At 42.2% G+C, this 19,728-nt stretch overlaps 1 protein-coding gene across 8 annotated transcripts in view; it reads right to left on the bottom strand.

The window, feature by feature from the left end:
• dennd1b (DENN/MADD domain containing 1B) overlaps positions 1–19,728 on the bottom strand; it is a 100,805-nt gene that overhangs the window by 71,662 nt on the left and 9,415 nt on the right. For all 8 annotated transcript variants that reach the window (XM_069521760.1, XM_069521756.1, XM_069521761.1 and 5 more), the window contains exon 3: positions 7,845–7,888. In XM_069521760.1, coding sequence (XP_069377861.1) covers positions 7,845–7,888 — 44 coding nt within the window. The remainder of the gene's footprint in view (positions 1–7,844; positions 7,889–19,728) is intronic.

Raw genomic sequence — 19,728 nt, 5'->3', positions numbered from 1 at the left:
TGGAATCTAGCAGAGAGGGTCAGGTCATCACTGCACGCTCCTCTTCCTCCTTTACTCTTCCCCTCCCTCTCTCTCTCTCTCCATCCTTCTCCTCTTTTACACAACACCCTATTTCTTCTGCCATTGCTTCCATCTCTGTCGCTGGCTGGTGGCTGCCGGTCGTGCCATGCATGGGGTAGTGAACGCCAATTAAGCCACATCGTAGTAGGTGTGATAGCTTTGTTGGCAAAGGCAGAGTATGGTTCGGGTAAGTCTGGCATGTGATACTGTAAATGTGAGCTTCCTGGCGGACAACCTGTTTCCAAGTGGAGATGCACTCTTTCTTCCTCTGTGACTGCAGCCGTGATACTGACAGAGTTTGGCATCATTCTCAAATAAAATATACATACATTTGGGAGCATATGTGCTGCAGCTTTACACAAGTCCAGTCAGCATATGTTCATTGCAAAACACAGCTCTGACAAATGGATGTTGAATTCAATATTTCATTACCAAACAAAAAAAGTGGAAGAGTGTTTTACCACATGTCCCTGTTCTCTATTCTAAATCTCTGTTCCCTTACTGAGGCTATATGTTTTCAAACAGGCCCCAACAGCAGTTACTTTCTTTTTTTAAATCTCTGATAATCAAAGAGTGCTTTGAATGAAAGCTGTGCATGTTTAGGTTGAACTTGAATGTTTTTCTCTTGCAGGGTTGTCTTCATCTATTGTTTTTTGTGGTCATCCCAGCCACTCTGTGCCAGCATCGGCGCTCCAATTCTGAAATGTGAGAAACTTGAATCTTTTGAATGACCGCCAGTTACCCATCTTATGCCAAGTTCAGACTACACAACTTTCAAAGTCATCGGTTCACTGTGCAGCTCACACAACATGGCTCGCTCTCTTGTGATTGGGAGTCATGCAGTTATTTACTGGCTGGGGACAGGGGTTCACACACTGCACACTTTCCCCAGGAGAAACTGAAATAGTAAGTCTGGTCCACTCTGATTGGCTACATTTGTCATTTGATTGGAGGAGGCAACATGTCAGCAAGCCTCTGGAATCGTGTCTTAGAAGAGCTCACACATTGGTGATTGGTGACTGCCAATCAAATGCTAAAGGATGCTATGGCATTTCCTATAAATCTCTCTTTTAACATGCCTCAGTGGATTTTGCACTGTACCGGTTAACAATGTCCCCTCACAGCACAAAGGTTCCCTTTTTGGATCCTGATTATAAGATCGTTGTTCCCAGAGTGTCTACACACGTTTTCTCCAGGTACTTCGGCTCCTCCCAAAGCTTAAAGACATGCTGATTGGGGTTAGACCCTAAACTGTCTTTAGGTGTGAATGTGAGTGTATATAGTTGTCCTAATAAATTGGCCATGGGATACTTTGGCGACCTGTCCAGGGGTTATCTCACTTCTCACCCAAAGCCAGCTGGAATTGGTGACTCAAACGTAAGTGATAATGATAATGGATGGATGGAGGGATTATATTGCAAAATCTGATGATTCATTGCCTAGGTAGAAACTAGCTAAGCTCATATTTATACCAAAGAGCAGTTGGCTTGAGGTACTTATGAGATGGATGCATCTGTAGCTGAATCCATGACTGTCCACCAGCAGCATGAGTAAGACAAGCAGCCAACGTTTTTTTACACCGCTGCCAAAACAGACCATTGCTTTCTTTTCACCAGTCACTGGGCGATACTGGAGAGATGTGAGCAACGGGGCGTAAAAACACTTCCCCTGCTCTCCTCTTCTATCCTCTCCACCACCCTTCTTCTCCCAGGAAGCGAGCCCAGAGGTCAGCGCAATCAGGACCCATGAGCAACAAAGGGCCCTAGTTAGGCGTCCAGCTCAGTGCCCGAGAGAAAGGCCAGCTTAGTGGGGCGAGACTGTCCATTAGGCAAGACCCCTGGAACACCCCAGGGATCTGAGGTGAAAGAGGTTAGAAAGAAGAATAAAAACACGATCAACCCAGACACATACACACACATATTCTCAAAGACATACACAGATCATATGAGGCCTTGTTTGACACTGCTGTCAGGGTGCAGTGAAGGGGAAAGACGAGAACCCGTGTCACACTGAGACATCACACACACAAAATACACAAATACACACATTCGCGCACACATTCAGGCCTATACTTCTCCACACGTAAACAAAAAAGGCATGAATTTCCATCTTTTTCATCTCTCAGTTCCCTACACCTTGCTGTTACAGCTTCATATAACTGGCTGCAGCAGCAGCCAAAGAGCTGACAAAACACTCACACAGCTCACCATGCAACATCACGCCTTTTCTGTCTCCTATCTGTTTGGAAGACAGGTGGGGAAGACGGCTTTGTCCTTGTGAAAAGCCTGTAGTCTGACAGATTTACCTTCCTCCGTCAACTGCACTCAGCCTACATAAACCTTACAATGTGCTGCATTAGTATGTCATTGACTATATCATCTACTATGTTACTAATTCCCTGCATTTCACACCTAAATGTGTCACTTTGTCAAAAGCTGCAAAAATGACTGGGTAAGGACCTTGAGGCAGTGAAATTTACACATCATCTCTGAAAAACACAACATTGAAACCCACAAACTTGCCACACTTACCCACTCACTTTTCACGTCCTAACCCTAATTCGACAAGTCTATCACCTTCCCTTCATCTTCCTATCCCATCAATATCATGACCTTTTCACCTCCTTCTATCTTCACTGTCTTTTTGTCAAACATTTCTTTTCAAACCCCAACACTTCCCATTTCTTGTTTGCTTCTGCCTCTTCTCCTAAACAACATTTCTACACTACAAGGTCTCAATAGGGCCACATGTCATTGTCTTCAAGTTAGCATCTCTGCTCCCTTGCTACTGACTTCTCCACCACCACTCCTACCCACTATCTACTTCTCTCCCCAAGGTCAACACTTAGCTCCCTCAGGGCTGAAACCACCAATCATGTCCCCCAGCTCCATCCCTCAGACCACGGGGCCCCTCAGCCGCCCACCTGACCTCTCCTCCGAAGAGTCCCCTCAATACATCCCCTACCCAGGGCCAGTCTACAGAGCTACGGCCACCAATCACAACATGCCAGGCAGCCTGTCCTGATGGAGCATGGCGTCAGAGCAACACGAGGCTTCACAAAGGTTGAAGCCTCGAGAGACTTTCTGTCTCTCTTTTTCTCTGTCCCTACCTCACTTTCTGTCCTAGCGATGAAACAGTGAGGTTTTGAGTAGACGTGAGCAGGATTTTCTTTGACAGTCAAAGTTGCAAATAAAAACTGCATCGTTGTCAATGTACGGAGTCACAAGAAAACTGCTCAAAAACAATACAAGCGAACAGCATAAGCCCTGGAATACATTTAATATGACCAATTAATTATACATGGCAACGCATGTGTATCAAAGCAAAGATATTTCCTTTTAGAATCAAATCATAGCTACTGTAGCCTTGGCATAAATGAAAAACCGCATGTTATATGGTCAATTTGATGCAGTATGCAGCAGGAATATCAAAGGTTCCTTATTAAAATGTTAGGAATGGCCATAGAGACCTAACATCAACTTAAGTTAGACCTTGCAGTAAATCTATTCATAATTCAAATTTTCCTTTATCTCTTTTTGGATATTATGCTACAACCAGACTGCTACAAAAATACATTTGTGTCTGTTGATAAACAGGCAGGGAGTAAGTGATAGAAAGGATATTGAGGCAATGGAGGGTAGTTTAAAAATAGAAAAACTGTCATGAAAGCGGAGAAAGAAAAAGACAAGAGAGGAGAGTGAAAAATAGGGGGAAAGATTAGGAGCTATAAGAGGTTTCAACAAAATGAACCATAACATATGCCAAGAAAGCAAAAAAGACATTATCTCTTGTTGTATGCATGTGAGTGCATGTATGATATACAACTATACTGAGGGAGGAAAGCTGCTTCTAAACTGTAAGAAAGGAATGTGCAAGAAATGGTTCACTATCATGCTGGAAGTGGCGATTAGAAGCTGGTAAATTGATGATTGATTGGTATTAAGGGCCAAGAAAACATCCCACACAGCATTACATTGTTGCAGCCACCCACGACTATTGACAAATGGCTGGTTGGGTCCATGGATTCATGCTGTTGATGCCAAATTCTACCATCTGCAGCCTCAGCAGAAATCCTCATTCATCAGACGAGGTCTTGAACTGACCAGTTTTAGTGAGTGTGTCCACTGCAGCCTCAGGTTTCAGCTCTTGGCTGGCAGGAGTAGATCCTGATGTGGTCTTCTCGACATTGTTAATATAACCAAAGACCAAAACTAATTATATAGAACAGGAAGACATGAACATTCTGTATATGACAACAAAAACATTAAATAAATAAACAATGTATTGCTGGAGGCTCTAAGCATTAAAATAAGTTTTTCATTTTTAAAAGTTGTACAGTTTTTCCACAGTCTCTAAGTTTTCAACTGGTCTTCCGTCCGTTTGTGGAACTTGCTGAGTGTTTATCATATTATCCTCTGTTCTCTACAGAAAAGTGGGCCTTATATGCATCACACTGTGGTTAGCTAGGATTAACTGGCAGAATCATTTACTCTGTATGTGTGTGTGTGTGTGTGTGTGTGTGTGTGTGTGTGTGTGTGTGTGTGTGTGTGCGTTCTGCCTACTGTGTTTTTCCACAACTTTGGGATGAGATCTGAGAGGAAACGGACAGATTTCCATCTGTCTGCTCCATTTGCAAAAAATGAAAAAAAAAAAACCTTCTTGTGATTCAAATATATGCTTTAGCCACCTCTCTCTCTCTCCATCTCTTCCCCTCCCTCTCCTCCATCTCTCCCTCTCTTTCCAAGTGGCATCTGTAGATGACCAGGGCATCAAGAGTCTCTGGGGCTGAGGGAGGAATAGGGGGAGCAGGAGGGGGAAAAGAGAGGAAATGGAGAGGGGAGAGAGAGAGAGAGAGAGAGAGAGAGAGAGAGAGAGAGAGAGAGAGAGAGAGAGAGAGAGAGAGGGAGCAAGCGCCTCTCACTTCACATTTCCCCAGCACCACCCCGGCGTGCCAGCCAGCCTGCAGTCTGTTCTCCTTTGAGCTTTCTATTCTACCACAGAACAGAAAAAAATCAATTCATATTTCCATAATCCACACTCCTGTCTGTCTTCATGTCTTCGCCTCTCCCCCCTCCTTCCATCCCTCTCTTTCTCTCGCTTTTCTGTCTCCTTCTCTCTCCCCTTCTCCCCTGGGGTAGACTAACCCCTCCACCCCGATCCTACGGCCTACAAATGTCACTACGCAGAGCAACAATAACGGCCTAAACAAAAGGAGGCCTTGCTCTGAGCTCTGAGCCCCTCTACAGAGACTGTTGGCTGCTGCTGCCATATGCTGGCCAGCTCGGGCCGCGGAAAGAGACAGGAGACCGTGGCTACAGAGGACTCCAGCCTACAGCCCCACAAAGGAGGAAAGGAGCCCTAATCCTGGTAATGAGGCCCGTGAATACAGCCTTTATGTATATGGGGGAAAGGGCCAATCCCTCTGTACACAGCACGCTAACTAGCCATCTTAAGGGCCATCTTATCCACACAAACGATCTGGTTGACAACAGAATGAAAGAAAAGTGAGGTGGTGGGGGGGCTAAAAAAGAAGACATGCTGGAGGAGAAGGATGAGACAGGCTCATGTCAACACACACACACTATGTTTGCACTATTTCCCCCCCCATTTCATCTCTCTTGGTTTCAGTTGCTCTTTTCACTCGTCTTCCTTCACTAGCATTTCCTGTGCCTACCTCTGTAAGTCTGTAATTTCTTGCTCACACTCTCGTTCCCTCACTCCCTCTACCACTTACTCTGATAGCATGCTCTGGTTCTTGTGGGGCAGGCAGACATTGCCTGAAGCATCTTTTTACAAGCCCGTTTATTCCTCAAAGTGGATCAGAGAGGCAGGAGAGCTGTTTAAACTCACTGGCTTGGCTGCTGTGTTAAGAAATAGTTAGCCTACGCACATTGTTGTCTTTCACTCTGTTTCTTTTCTTTTTACTTGTGCATTTCTTCCCTTCTCTCCCTTGTGGGCTGTTGCAGTCATCTGTCCAGTAATTTTGCTCCAGGTCCCGTTTTGTTCGTGGCTGCTCTTGGCACAGACACAATTCGCTCCACGTCTTGTGTTTTTTTTCTTCTGTCAAATGTAAGTGTCGGTACAAAAATCACACACACACATTCACTGCCTGGGAAGTCACGGCAACAGAGAGCAGGAGTCATGGTGTCACCACACGCTGGAGCAACAACAGGAGAATTATTCAGTCTAATCTATTTAGAGTACATAGTGACAAGCACGACGTAGAAATTAATACACATTGGCGGTGTGATTGTTTTTATCAAGTTGGATCTCGACTGTTGGTGCTTTGAAGGTGAAGCCAGAAATTAAAACAAAGGCACCCTGCTGAGACTGTGTATTTTTCTAAGAGTAAAGAGCAGGTCTTTTAAATAAAAAGCATATCAAATCCAATTTAAAAAGTGTGTTGTCCCCCAAAGACTGTGGATAAGATTACGACTGGATAATGATTCAGCTTTATGACAACAGTGGTTTTGACTAATTCTGTAAGCGCTAACTTGGTACTCATCAAGTTAGCTACAGTGACGTCAGACAAGCAGTAAACATAAGCAATCAAACAATTAACAAACGCATTATGTATTTTTTTTTATTCTTATATAATTAATTATATAATTGTGGTTTTAAACTCATCTTTATGCAAAAAGTAAAACATTTTACATTTTTTTACATTTAATTATTTACATTGTTTCATTACCAAGCGTTATGTTTACCTCATTACCTGGAAACGGAACTGGGATGCAAGGCCATGATTTGCATTGGCCGCAAAGTGACTGAACAAGTGTCATCCATTGCAGGTTGCAGGCAGAATATCTGCTTAACCATTGACCTCTACTGTATATACCCACAGTTGGCATTTCTGAGAGGCAATTTGCAGAGACTTCATTTCTATTTCACCTCAAAACTAAGTAGATTACATTATCTGACATGTTGTAAACTGTTTGCTTGTTTACAACCTGTGATTGTTAACAATCTGACTGCTCGTGTTATTTGCACATTCATATTTAAGTGCAGCAATTTCACCATGTTCCATTTCTTTGGTGAGTACAGTGTTATTATAATAGATTGCAGTTGAAGCTGTAAAATACTGCAATTATCTTTTAAACAATGTCCTCATTAAAAAACTTAATTCTTCAGCCATATAGATAACTAGGTGATACAATATATGCATGTATAGAAAACCTGGCAGAATTTAGTTTAGCGGGAACAGAGTGCCGTAACATAACGTGCTGCAAAACTGCTGCTTTCAGATTGAAAATGAATCCGATAATACTGTGAATGTGAAACAAAAGGAAGCAAGCAGAGTAGGACAATGAGAGAAAAAGCAAGAGATACAAAAAGAGAGAGACAGAAAGAGAGAGAAAGGGGAAAACAGAGGTGTGCATTCCTGTCACGGTTGCATGATAATTACTGATTCGTCGGTTATTGAAGACCTGCTCACTGCTTTTCATTACCAGCAACAGACGTACAATGAGAGAGAGAGAGAGAGAGAGAGAGAGAGAGAGAGAGGGGAGGAGGAGGAGGAGGAGGAGGAGAGAGGGAGCCAGAGAGCGAGAGAGATGGAGAGGAAGCAGAGATAGGAATGAGGAGGAGAGTGGTGGTGGTAGTGGTGGTGTTAGGTGTTGGGGGAGGTTACCACAGGATGGCAGGGTGAGTAAGGGCATTAGAAAAGGGAAGGGAGATGGGAGAGGAGGAGAAGGTGGAGGTTGTCTGTAACTGGGAACGAGTGAGAAAAAGAGAGAGAGAGAGAGAGAGTTAGAGAAGTATGAAAAAGCAGAGTGTGTTCCAACCTGGTCTGTGTGGTCCTGGGGGAAGCTCCACAGCACGGTTGGATCTAGAGGTAATTGACAGACAGCATTAATCAGCTGGTGAGAAACACATCGTCTTCGCTAGCTGCCTCAGAACACATACATATTAATGAGAGGGGTGGGGGCAAGGGTGGCTGCTTCGAGTCTGTGCACGCACACACACACGGAAAGCGAGCGAGCGAGCGAGCGCACACATTGAAAGACAAGAGACAGAGAGTGTGTCTCGGCTGTATGTGCTGTAAATATGCAAATCTATATCCTCAGTGTAGATATGATAGCTTATATTATACACCAAATCATGCACGTTTAAGAAAGCCACATCAGCACATATACTCGAGTTTATTTGCTTAATTATTCGTACATTGATACAAGCCTGGATATTTGCTGGATTGAGGCAAATGCTTCGCTAAAGGTTTATTATTGTTATTATAATAGGGGTTGTAAAGGGGTTTGTGATATTTTTTTCCGCAAACAAATTAGTGCTGCAGGATTTGCAAAGTAGATGAACCGATTTGTAGATTGACAGGAAATTAACAATCTATCTGATATTGCAAAATAACGGTTATGTCAGTTATGACTAACATAACTTATTATGAATTGATTAGTCAGAAACAGATTAATCTACAGTAAATGGTGATTTTAATCAAAAGAATATGCCTCAAACACACTCGTAAATGTTATCAATGTTTTATTTTAATACTAAAAACATGTCAAACAGCAAATAAACAGACATTCTCATATTATTGGATGAGTACTGTTCACTAAAGAAGCAGCACTTTATACTTTGACTTGAAAAGTGCTCTAAAGTTATAATTAGTATTATCACTATTATAATAAAGAAGGAACTGACAAATTCTTAGGATAAATATATCAAACTGCAAGAAATTGTTTAACAATTTGTTTAACCAGCCAGTCTACGAAAGCAACTTGTTTACATCTCTCTTAAAGTAATGTTCCAAAAATAATAATATATGCTTCGTTTTTTCTCTAGCTTATACAATGTGGTTGAAAGGAAGCAGCCAGCCAGCCACATTCTGAACACAGGGGTCTCTGGTAAACATGGTTTCCACAGCTCCAAGGTCACCCTGTGACCTCCGCAGGAACAGCGAGGGTTTGAAGAGACGTGCTCCCACATGCAAGGTTCACCATCTCGGCCACACAAAAGGCCCACAGGCTCATGAACATACCAGACTTCTTTATCTGGGAGTAACAAACCTTTTGATAGCAGTGATACTCCAGCAGAAAAAATAATAAGCGAGTTCAACAAGTGTAAACCAGAAGGTTGATTATTGTATGACCATTTTAACAAGGGTTATATCTGCCTGTGAGCCTAACCTACGCATATGCTCAAAAAGCTGAACATAAACAGCTTAAAGTCAGAGGAGAGGGGCAGTAAAGAGGATATGCAAAGGCTTGGTGTGTAGAGAAGCTTGTAAAGTGGCAGGCTGCCTGAGGGGGGGGGGGGGGGGGTAATACAATGTACCAACGCATGACAGGACGCAGCAGAATCCATGATGGCTTACATAATCCTGTTGGATAATTTCATGGGCCCCATCTTGAAAGAGAAAAAAAAAGCGCCGGAGCTCAAAGCTCTACTCCCCAACTCCACTCACCACCACCCCTGCCCCTTCTCCCCACCCTATGATCTGCCAAAGTTAGGGCTATTTTATGCCGATTTACTGGGTGAGAGGATGGGAACTGCTGTCGGACAATGATACAGGACAGAAGAAGAGGAGAATGGACGGGAGGTACAGAAGAGAGGAGGGAAGATGGGGGGGTGGCTTGTTGTACCCAGTGTAAGTAACTTTTGACAGCTCTGTTGGCTCTCCGCAGAGACTGCCCAGGTGTGCAGCGGAATGAAAACGGAGAAGGTTTAGGTGCAAAAGGAAAAACTTTTTTCCACATTCCACACGATCCTGACGGCAGTGATCAAATTCACAGCTGGAGCAGTGGGCTCCTTTTTCAACAGAAAATGTATTATGACGCTGTATATTACCGGTAAATACAATGATTTATATGGTTAGTCTTTCTCTCTCTTCTACAGGCTCCTTTCTTTCTGCTCTACCTCCACATTTTCCCTCCACTCATTTAGCTACTCTTTTCCGGTCTTTATACTTTTATCTACTCCTCTCGTTTTTTCCCCTTTTTTCTGCGTAATGTCCTCTCCTCTCTGTGCTTATACATGCTGCATTTATTCTACATCTTCCAAAACCTTTCTTTCGCTACATATCAACCTCTGTGCCTGCCTCACTCTCTCTTGTGTCTGTATGCCCCTCCCTTCAGACGTGCTGGGCGTGTGGTGGACGTGAGAGGGAGCCTGAAGGGAGTTGGGGCTGTAAGTTGAAGGTTATAGAGGTGAAGAGGACCCCTGCTGCTCCGCCAGGGGACACAAATGTCACCATGACAGATCCTGCACTGGTTAATCCAGCCTCCCCTTTTCACACACAGAACACACACACAGACACACAAAGAGCTCTGCGACTCTGACCAAAAAATATAATGCAATTCATTTCTGAATTGTGCAACACCAATGTCAACTGTGAAATATGCAAAATGGCTAAACAATTTTATTTCGAGCACATGAATAGTATCTCAGGTGAAAAGCACGTGCTGTTGAAATTTCATCTAAATTTTTCAGTGCTTGATTTGAAGGGCAGAGATTCCGCTCAATACATTTCTGTCTGCCACCTCTGAGGATGTGGACTTTTTTTGTGATCTTTCAAAACACACCTTTTACAAGTGCACCAGGCCAATATAAATGTTTTGACTTATCCACAAGGTCATAAAACATATTCTTCTTGCAACAGACCATAGTAGCTGTCGGTTAAAATTGGACACACATGGGTCCTAGAAGACATCAGGAAAGACATTTAAAGATATGAGTACATAAAATACACACATCTTCATCAGATTCCGACATCTGACGTGGTACAACAGTCAGAACGATATGGGTGTTTGAGGGCCTATGCCAATACCGATATAAGGGATTAGCAATTTCCAATACCAACAAATATGTTTTTAAAACCTGGCTATGATTCCTGATATGTTGTTATCAAACCCTGATGATAGAAATGTGATTTATAGTTAAATCTTCGACTTTATTATAAATATTAATAAATAAAAAGAAAACACAAATATAATTAAATAAATTGAACCTTTAATGAAGAAAATAAACAATATCTGCTCATATCTGGTTATTATCAGCCAACAAATAAATCTGTCAGGCACCACATGGTCAGCCTGCCTGCATAATACATTGATTTGTTACCCATCAGCCTCTTCCTCATCTCTGTCCGCCAAAGCCAAAAAATGCAAAAGATTGAAATGTGTTTATTGTATTTCCTACAGTTGACAAAATCTATAAAGAGTTGTTACAAGCAGTATAAAAACAGTCCATTTGATGTGACGCCAGTCACCAACCTATCGCATATTTCACCCTGGTGGAGCATAAACAGATCCTGTGGGTGAGAATTGAATTGAAATCACCTATCCAGAATCAGATTCCTCATTCACACCCCGGGAAATGGAGGTGGGTAAATGTGACGACGAGCTCAAGCAGTGACCCTTGGTCTCTGTGCAAAGTGCAAGTGTATCTGCGTGCAAATGTGTGCATGCGTGTTTACAGACACATGGCAAGCTCGGGAGTGAATATTTACTGTATAGTAGCATGTCCATTGATCCCTGAGGGCTTCAAGCGTGGGTGACCTCCAACAGTAACGACGGGGGCAACATGAAAGCAGCTCTGAGCCATGACACAGATACAGGGGAAGGGGTGGGGGGGTGGGGGGCTGGGGGGCTGGGGGGTGGGGGTGGAGATGGTCAAAAATCAATGTTTTGGCTATTCCTAAGACACCTGTCTTTATATGTCGGAGGAGGAAGGAGAGAGGAGGGTTAATAGGTGAAGGGTGCTGGGAACTGAGAGCGGGGCAATGGGGAAGGAGTGGGAGGAGGAAGGATGACGTGAGGGAAGGAATGGATGGATGCCTAAGAGTGGGAGGTAGACCTCTCCTCTCTCAACTGACACCACTTCCTTCCTACCTACACAGGTGGATCATTAAACGTGACGGGATTAAACAGAATAAATTAGCAAGGTACGTGTGCACTGAAACATGAGAGAAACAACAAATAAGCCTACCCCTTCATCTTTCATTTCTTCAGTTTTCTGCATAAATCTGTTTTCACTAGCGCTTCCAAGTAGGCTGAAAAAACGAGAAATACTGGCATATTCATCTTACTGGCATAAATCTTCGCTTCTTGGGATTTCTGAGTAGGCTAAAAGGAGGCTGTTGGCAGAGAATGTCATTCCTAATGCTGCCCTAATGCTGCTGGCTGGGAGAAAAAGTTGGCATGTAACACTACTGTCAGAAAGCGTACACTGCCCAACACTGCATTGCAAGTTGTTCAACTTTAAGCCATTTTGTCACTAACTTACTTTGAACAACGTAAAGCTTTATAAAAATAGCATTTTCAAACTGCTGGGAAAGCGTATGGTAGACATGATATACACCCACAGTGCACTCTGCTCTGTGGGTGTATAGTCTTTCTATAGGATCACCTTAGCAGCTCAATAACAGTGGCCTGAATGCGTGGTTCTGGCTTTAACACTGAGAGAGACTTCAGTATAACACAAAAAAGGCCTAACCCTAAATCCAGTGTGAATACACATTTAGATGAAAGCCTCTAGTTTATAATTCTCTATACTATGTGAATCAAACACAGACTTAGAGCCCTCATGGCCATCCAATGTTCTAAAGGCATAAAAATGCACTTTTTTCACCTTATTCCACGAACAACTGAATGTGTGTTGCAAGTGAATAGGGGGCCTGTTTGTTAAGGGAGGCCAAATCCCATATGGTGAACAGCAGTTCCTCTGGTGAGAAGAGAGGCTGTGAAAGCCACCGGCAGCCCCTCTCCTCCATCCGTGCTCCAGAGATGAAGGGATGTAGTGCCTGCCTCTCCTTGTTCCTCCTTTCTCTCGCTCTGTTTGCCTCCTCTCCTCCCTCTTTCTTGGCCAGGGGTTAAACTGCTGCACTCTAACCTTCTTGGCAATGATTTCATTCACTCTGGTTCTCTCGCTCACTCGCTCTCTCATCTCTGAGAGAGATTTATTTCACAGTATGTAGTGGATTAGGCCCCCCCCATATGCCCCCAGACAAAAGCATTGTTTTAGCACTAGCCTGTTCGCTGTAATGGGAGGAAGCTACCGCTACTAACCATCCACAATACTGCCATTGTGGGCACAGGGCTGGAAGGACCCTGCCTCGGAGGCCGTCTAGACTTTGAGCCTGGGCCGATTGGAGAAACAGAGGGAGAAAATCCCATCAGGCAGTGGAGTGAAAGTTAACTAAGGTAACCTGCTGTGAACCTGATGAAGATGTCAAGCCAACATATGGCAAAAAATGTCTATTGTCAGAACAAGGAGCTTTCTTCCCTCTGAGGGAGGGTATGGTGGAGGAGGAGGAGACGAGGTGTGGCTAAAGAAGACTGGGGGGCTGCACAACCTAAGGGAAGGAATAACTGTGGTGGTCATCGTTTTACTTCTGGATCAGTAGCCTTATTCTGGCCAGGAGGAGGCCCAACCCCGCCACTCACAATTAAAGGAGTAAGCAGATTAACGGGCGTCTTTCAAAAGCCAGCAGAAAGAAAAACACACTCACAGACGTTTAAAACTTTTTCTCCCCCCTTTGCCCATCAAGTCTCAGATTGCACACTGCAAATGGCATTACATTTCATGCTGATTTAGTAAGGTTTCGAGCAAAGAGAAACTTCTTAAACGATGATATGGTCCTTAAGTTAACTAATACTGATTTGTCACACTATGTTGTCAAACATGAGGCTTTGGGAATGACAGAAACCGTGAAAGACCGAATTAAATCAAACCTGAATTAAATTAGAAGACATGTATGTTGGATATCAAATTGGTTACTGGATCGCAAATAAAACAAGATGCAGAACACTCAAACATCATATTTATCGAAACATTTCTTATAAAAGTCACTGACAAATATATCCCAACACAGATCTAGAATAGGTCTGTAAACAGGTCTGCATTTTGCAGAGGAGTGATACAATTTAATTCCAGTTTTAGCTTGAAATTTTAAATAAACAAAAAGAAAACCTCTAAGGTAGAGCCTGCTATACCAGCCAAAAAAAATAATCAACTGGCAGGCTTCAAATGTGAGAGATGCTGGCCTGGGGGATTTCTAAGCCATTTCTACAGCTACATCTGAAGAAGATAAACAACTGCCTCAGCCTCACTGGAAGGAGAAGAAAGAAAGAGCTGCATGGTGATGATGTGACCCTATTAATGCCACATTAGTTGTTCCGTCTTCCCCGGCTTTATGAGGAAAAATCCTTCAGCAGGAAGAGCTGAGAAAGAGAGAGAGAGAGATAGAGAGGGAGAAGGAGGGGGAGAAGAGGTGGGGAGGGACGCAGAAAGAGAGAAGTGAAAGCGATACTGTCTCCAGGCTAGTTGGGATGCAACCCAATTTCACAGCTTCACGAGTGAGTGGCACAGCATATGGATGCAACCTTTGTGACAGCCTCTGTGTATCACCACATATCAACGTTGATATTCCCAGTCAGGTTCCATACTGGTCCAACATTATGTCAAACACCAGCTCCGCATGACTGCCTCTTCAATCCAACACACAGACAGCATGTTTGTAGGGGGAGTATTAGCCTCCTAAGCTAAAGAAAAACAAACCGGTATCTCCCCAGACCGACTACTCTCCAACTGTCTTCACACTGTATGATGTTCAACTGCCACAGAAATCGAGTTCTTCCATGACGTCAGGAATGTGAACTAAAATCTAAGACATAATTCAAAGTCTGAAATCCCAGATCTGATCTAGATGTTTATTTTCCAAATCCAAGGAGAAACACAGAGGATGGACTGCAGCAGCACAGGTAACTGTGATTCCGTCACCAGTTGTTAGCAGGATGTTCTTCATGTAATTCTTTCCATATGGTTTAACCATCTGCTTCAGTCAAATAACAGCATCTATGAAGGCATAGTAAATTAATATCTCTTTTATCAATCTAATATGCATAAAAAGACACGAATGTAACCAGTGCAAACAGTACAACTCACTTTATCAGCTTTATTTTTACGCTGAACCATGTGGAAACTAAAACCTTCCAAAACAGTCCCCTTATGAAACCAAATGTATATTCACCTTTGGATCTGCAACAAATTGCAGACTCAAAAATGTCAATAAAATCATTTCTAAAAATCCTAATCCTTAATCAAGATCCATTAATCTCGCAAGGAGAATCCTGGATCTGCATCCTTACACCAAGTTTTGTGGTAATCCGCCCAGTCATTCTTGCCTTCTAAATAACAAATGGACAAAGAAACAAGCGCAGACGAAAACAAGGTCATTATAACAGATAATTTCGAGGTTGTTTTTACTCTCGGGCAGAGACTATTTGTTATGGTTGCACACTGTTATTATTAGCTCTTCTGTCAAAAAGAAATCCCTGAATTCTGTGCTGACGTCCCATGTGACAGAATGGGCACCTTTGCCTGATGAGCCTGACAAAATTTTGTTTTTGGATGCTCAACTTAAAAAGTTTCCGAAAAGCTGGAGATCAGGTCATTGTCAGACAGTTACATATGCTTGGGAGAGAGTTCCTTTTTCTTGTCTTTGAGGTGGTGGTTGCAGCATCAGAGAAAACACTGTGTGTAGCACAGCAGCTCCTTGAGGTGTGGAGAGGATCGATCTCAGTTAATGTCATATGGCACAGCACCCAGAGGCAGCCGTGTGGTGCTGATGACAGTGTAAAGCCTTGCCTTTGGCGGCTACATGCTCGGTGCTGCAGAGCTGTGATTTGAAGTTCACATGCAAAGGCTGACAGACAGACAGCTCTCAGTCAGGCAGGCAGACAGTCAGTGAGTCAGCCAATCTTTCCACAGGGATGACAATACATCTGTATCTGTTAAAAGCGTACAAACGCGCTCACAGGGGTCTCAATGCACCACAGGACTGACGGTGGAAAATGCTAACAGAAAAAAACAGGGCTAACACTTTACAGCAAACATACTTTGATATAAAACATTTTCCAAATATTCAACTGGCTTCAGTAGAAAATGTAAGAGTGATTTTTTAGAGAACACCAACTTCTGAGGGGATTTTCTGTGATAATCACTGAAAGAGGGGTCAAGAAAAGTCACCTGTAGGTCGTCTATTTTTTGATCCTCCATTTCCTTTTGTCCAGTTTTATCTAAGTGGCTTCAAGAGTTCAACTTCAATCTCAAATGTGTGTTTGTTCTGTGTTCACTTTGCACAATATCATTTTCATTGCAAACCAAAAACAAGATGCAACAAACTTTTAATGAAGATATTGGTTGCAACATTATCTTTGCTGCCATCAAGAAGCATCATGATCTAAATTCAAATATTCTTGGGTAAAAGCCAACATTGCATGTCACAATTATTACCACTGTCAACAATCAAAATCATCTGTACTAGTCACAATGTGTCACTGTTTCACCAAACTTCTCTGAATCTCACTGGAATTGGAAGAAATGGGCAAGGCCAACAAATGACAGCACGAGCTATGACATGATAGTATAACAACTACTCACACGCAACTCAGGTTTAATGCTGTAGTTCCATAGAGATGACTGACAAACCATTCAATTACAAAAAATCTAATTAGAGTAGCAACCAACTATTATTTCTGAATGATTATTTCAAAGAATTGATTAATCACTTAGTCAATAAAAAGAACAAAAGAAATACGAGTTATGAACCATGGCTCAAATCTTTGATTCAAACCGTGGATTTGTTTGAATTGTTATGACCTTGATTGCTTCTGCCAAGGACTTCATGTTTTTGCCCCAGTTTGTTTGTATGTAGGATGGAGCATGAGCCAACAACGAATCCATTCAACTTTTGGGCGGATCTGGATATAGGGGCAGATCCAGGAAAAACAAAATTAACTTCTTTAGCATTGTGAGATTTCCCAGGGAATAATACATGGATCTTGATGAAAACAAAATCTGGCATATTTAGGACTGATTTTAGGATTTAGTTACAGGACTGATATTCATGCATGTGAACAATGTGGTGCGGCCTGGCAACATTTTACGGTACTGGTGGAGGTATGAGCTCTACTGAGTTCTAATTTGAAGTGTTTTAGCACTAGTCTTAATATCTTCACGACTTTTTGCCTGAATAGAGATTGGCACTCCATGTTGAGTTCTTTGAAAGCCCTTACTGCTTATACACAGGTTAAAACACTGAAGACAACATGGTTGCGGTGGAGTAACTTGATAAGATTTCTTTATTTTGTCACTGTATAATTGAGGAACTCTATAATTGAGGAACTCTTCATCCTAAAATATTAATTTTTATATGCTGACTCCACCATCTACAATGATGCTTACATAATATAATATTGTAGTAATTATCTAAGAATTTAAAAAAAGATGTTTGCATCCTTTCAAAGTCAGACCAGTTCAGCCCTGGTCAGGAGCAGGTCCTGAAGCCCAGCTAAATAACATGGGTCTGTCCTACATTGTTATGTCAATGTCAATTAAATCTAGATCCATACAGCTGCTAGTCTAATTTTAACTAACTCCCATTCAGTGAGGTAATTAACGGGTATTCTACTGGTAGAAAATTCACTCAACAATAGAAAAAGGCCGGAGGATTTGAAAGGTAGATGAACAGAGGAAAGCATAAATGTGTTTTGTCTGTGTGTCTATCTAATCCAAAACAAAGACTTTGGATGAATAGCATGATTTGCAATGATAAATGGTCTCAGACACTCACAAAGGCATCAAGATCGACCTATATTTTCAGTCTTGAAAAATAGGCCAGAACCCAAATTAAGGGCCAGTAGGGGTAACACGCATGTAAACACCATCATCTTCACAGTAATTGTGTGGTGTTAGGCAACATAGGAGAAGCCTTGAGTGGAGAGACGTAGCCTTAGGGCATAGCTGTTGACATGTAAACAGTGAGGAGAGAAGCTGAAATGACAGCACAGACAGTGGCCTTCCACTACTAGTTCTGCTTGACATGGGTTTCGGCCTTGGCCACAGCATAAAGGTCTAAAGGACAACAGTCTAGTTGTCAAGATACCGGTACTCACATCATATCAATAAGTAGGTTGATTTCCTTAATTGCCGGAGAAAATAAATTTCTGTCTTTTGAATCATTCATCTTTGGGACAGTTTTACATCAGTCTATGTGGCAGCAGACCGTGACCCCAGAAAATAAGAGACAACATCATCTGTAACAAGCTCTGTCTTTCCCTGCTTTCTCTATCAGTCTGCAAATGCGATTTTGAGAATGGCAGGAGATCCTTCAAAGCACCCTTCAAAATAAATACTTGTGATTTCATATAGATTGTAATTTGCTAAAAATGCAGTCAGAAATATAAATATACTGTATGCAATGTTGTTGAAATCTTTACACGTTCCTGTAGGAAAATCTCAGAGAAAGTTATGTCTTGTTTAATAAGGTTTGGTTTATATGAAAAGCTTTATAAATGTTTAATATAAAGGGCTGCAGGAATGTGTCTAAAACCCCTAAATAAGTTATCATTTTTGCACTTTTGGTTCCCTCATTCTGAAGTTGAAGGGTTTTGTGACCTCACTCATTTCTTTATTCTGACGCTGACGCTGCACCTTTTGTTGCGTTGGCGCAAGAACAGCCATCAATGTTTGTGTATTTATTGTTTTTCTTGGGAACAATGTACAATTCAGGTTTTTTTTTTATCATGCAAGAGGCATTACTGACAAGAGAGCAAGTTGAGAGAGCTTCTCAGTTTCCGGCTAATTTGTGACGTCAAACATGACTCTGGGGGGAAAAAAAGAAAAGCATACGCCTCTACAGGCAATGGGAACGGACTCAATCACTTTTTTAGAAGGTGGATACCTGCTAATTTTGGTATTAAAGAGATATAGCTTTCTAAGAGAGGGGCTTGCAGAGGAGGTAAGTGCACTAAATGAATTTACAAACTGGAAGCATATTGGTGGTGATGCTGAAGTTGTGTGACGACAGTGTAGTTAATTTAAAGCCTTATTAGCTTTTTAAATCTGGCGATTACATTTAGAAGACCATCAAAGGCATGTTCATCTGTGAAGATTATCTTGCCAAACAAAACATTTCCTTATCTTTCCTTTCTCACAGAGATTTTTTTCTGCAATGTTCCAAAAGCCAACGAGGGAACTGGTCTGACACTTGCTTTCTGGGTTCACTGACAAATATGCCATCGCTGCAGCGCTCTATGCCGTCATTGCCTCTGTGCATGGTGTGAGGAATTGGCTGTTTGCTGTAGTCATGATAAGTGAGTCATCCCTAAATCCTGTTAAAATCCTGTCATCATGAAATCTGCTCGGCATGACAGTCATGGAAGTCACCATATTTTTGAGCGCATCTTTTTTTATGAAATCCAATTTGCCAGACTAGGACAGATTAACATCACTAAAGCTCCATTAAAGCAGGAGCTGCGCTAATCCTGTTTATTTGTGGGCTAAACTAGGCCACATTGGTATTACATGCATTAGAACTAGCCAATCATTGTTGTTCGACTCAGAATAATTGGTTGCATATGTTTGTGTGCATGCAATTGTGTGCGTTTGGTTGTATATGCTTGTGCCATCTGCTGTGCTAAACATATACTGTAAACTCCTGGCCATCGATTGTCACCTACTGGAAAGAGATGGAAGCTAAATTCAGCTGGACATTAACTTAGCCTTTGCTTTGTTTATTTTTAACATATTAAATTCCCACAGCTCTCTAGAGCATTACGTACAGTGGTCACATGGGAATACATTCATCTGCCATAAGACAAAGATGTATAGCACATGCACGCAAACACACAAAACAGGCCACCAAACACAATGCAG

This window comes from Paralichthys olivaceus, chromosome 3 (genome assembly GCF_024713975.1).
Source record: "Paralichthys olivaceus isolate ysfri-2021 chromosome 3, ASM2471397v2, whole genome shotgun sequence".
Classification (NCBI taxonomy): Eukaryota; Metazoa; Chordata; class Actinopteri; order Pleuronectiformes; family Paralichthyidae; genus Paralichthys; species Paralichthys olivaceus.
This window is presented reverse-complemented; position numbering and strand designations above follow the sequence as displayed.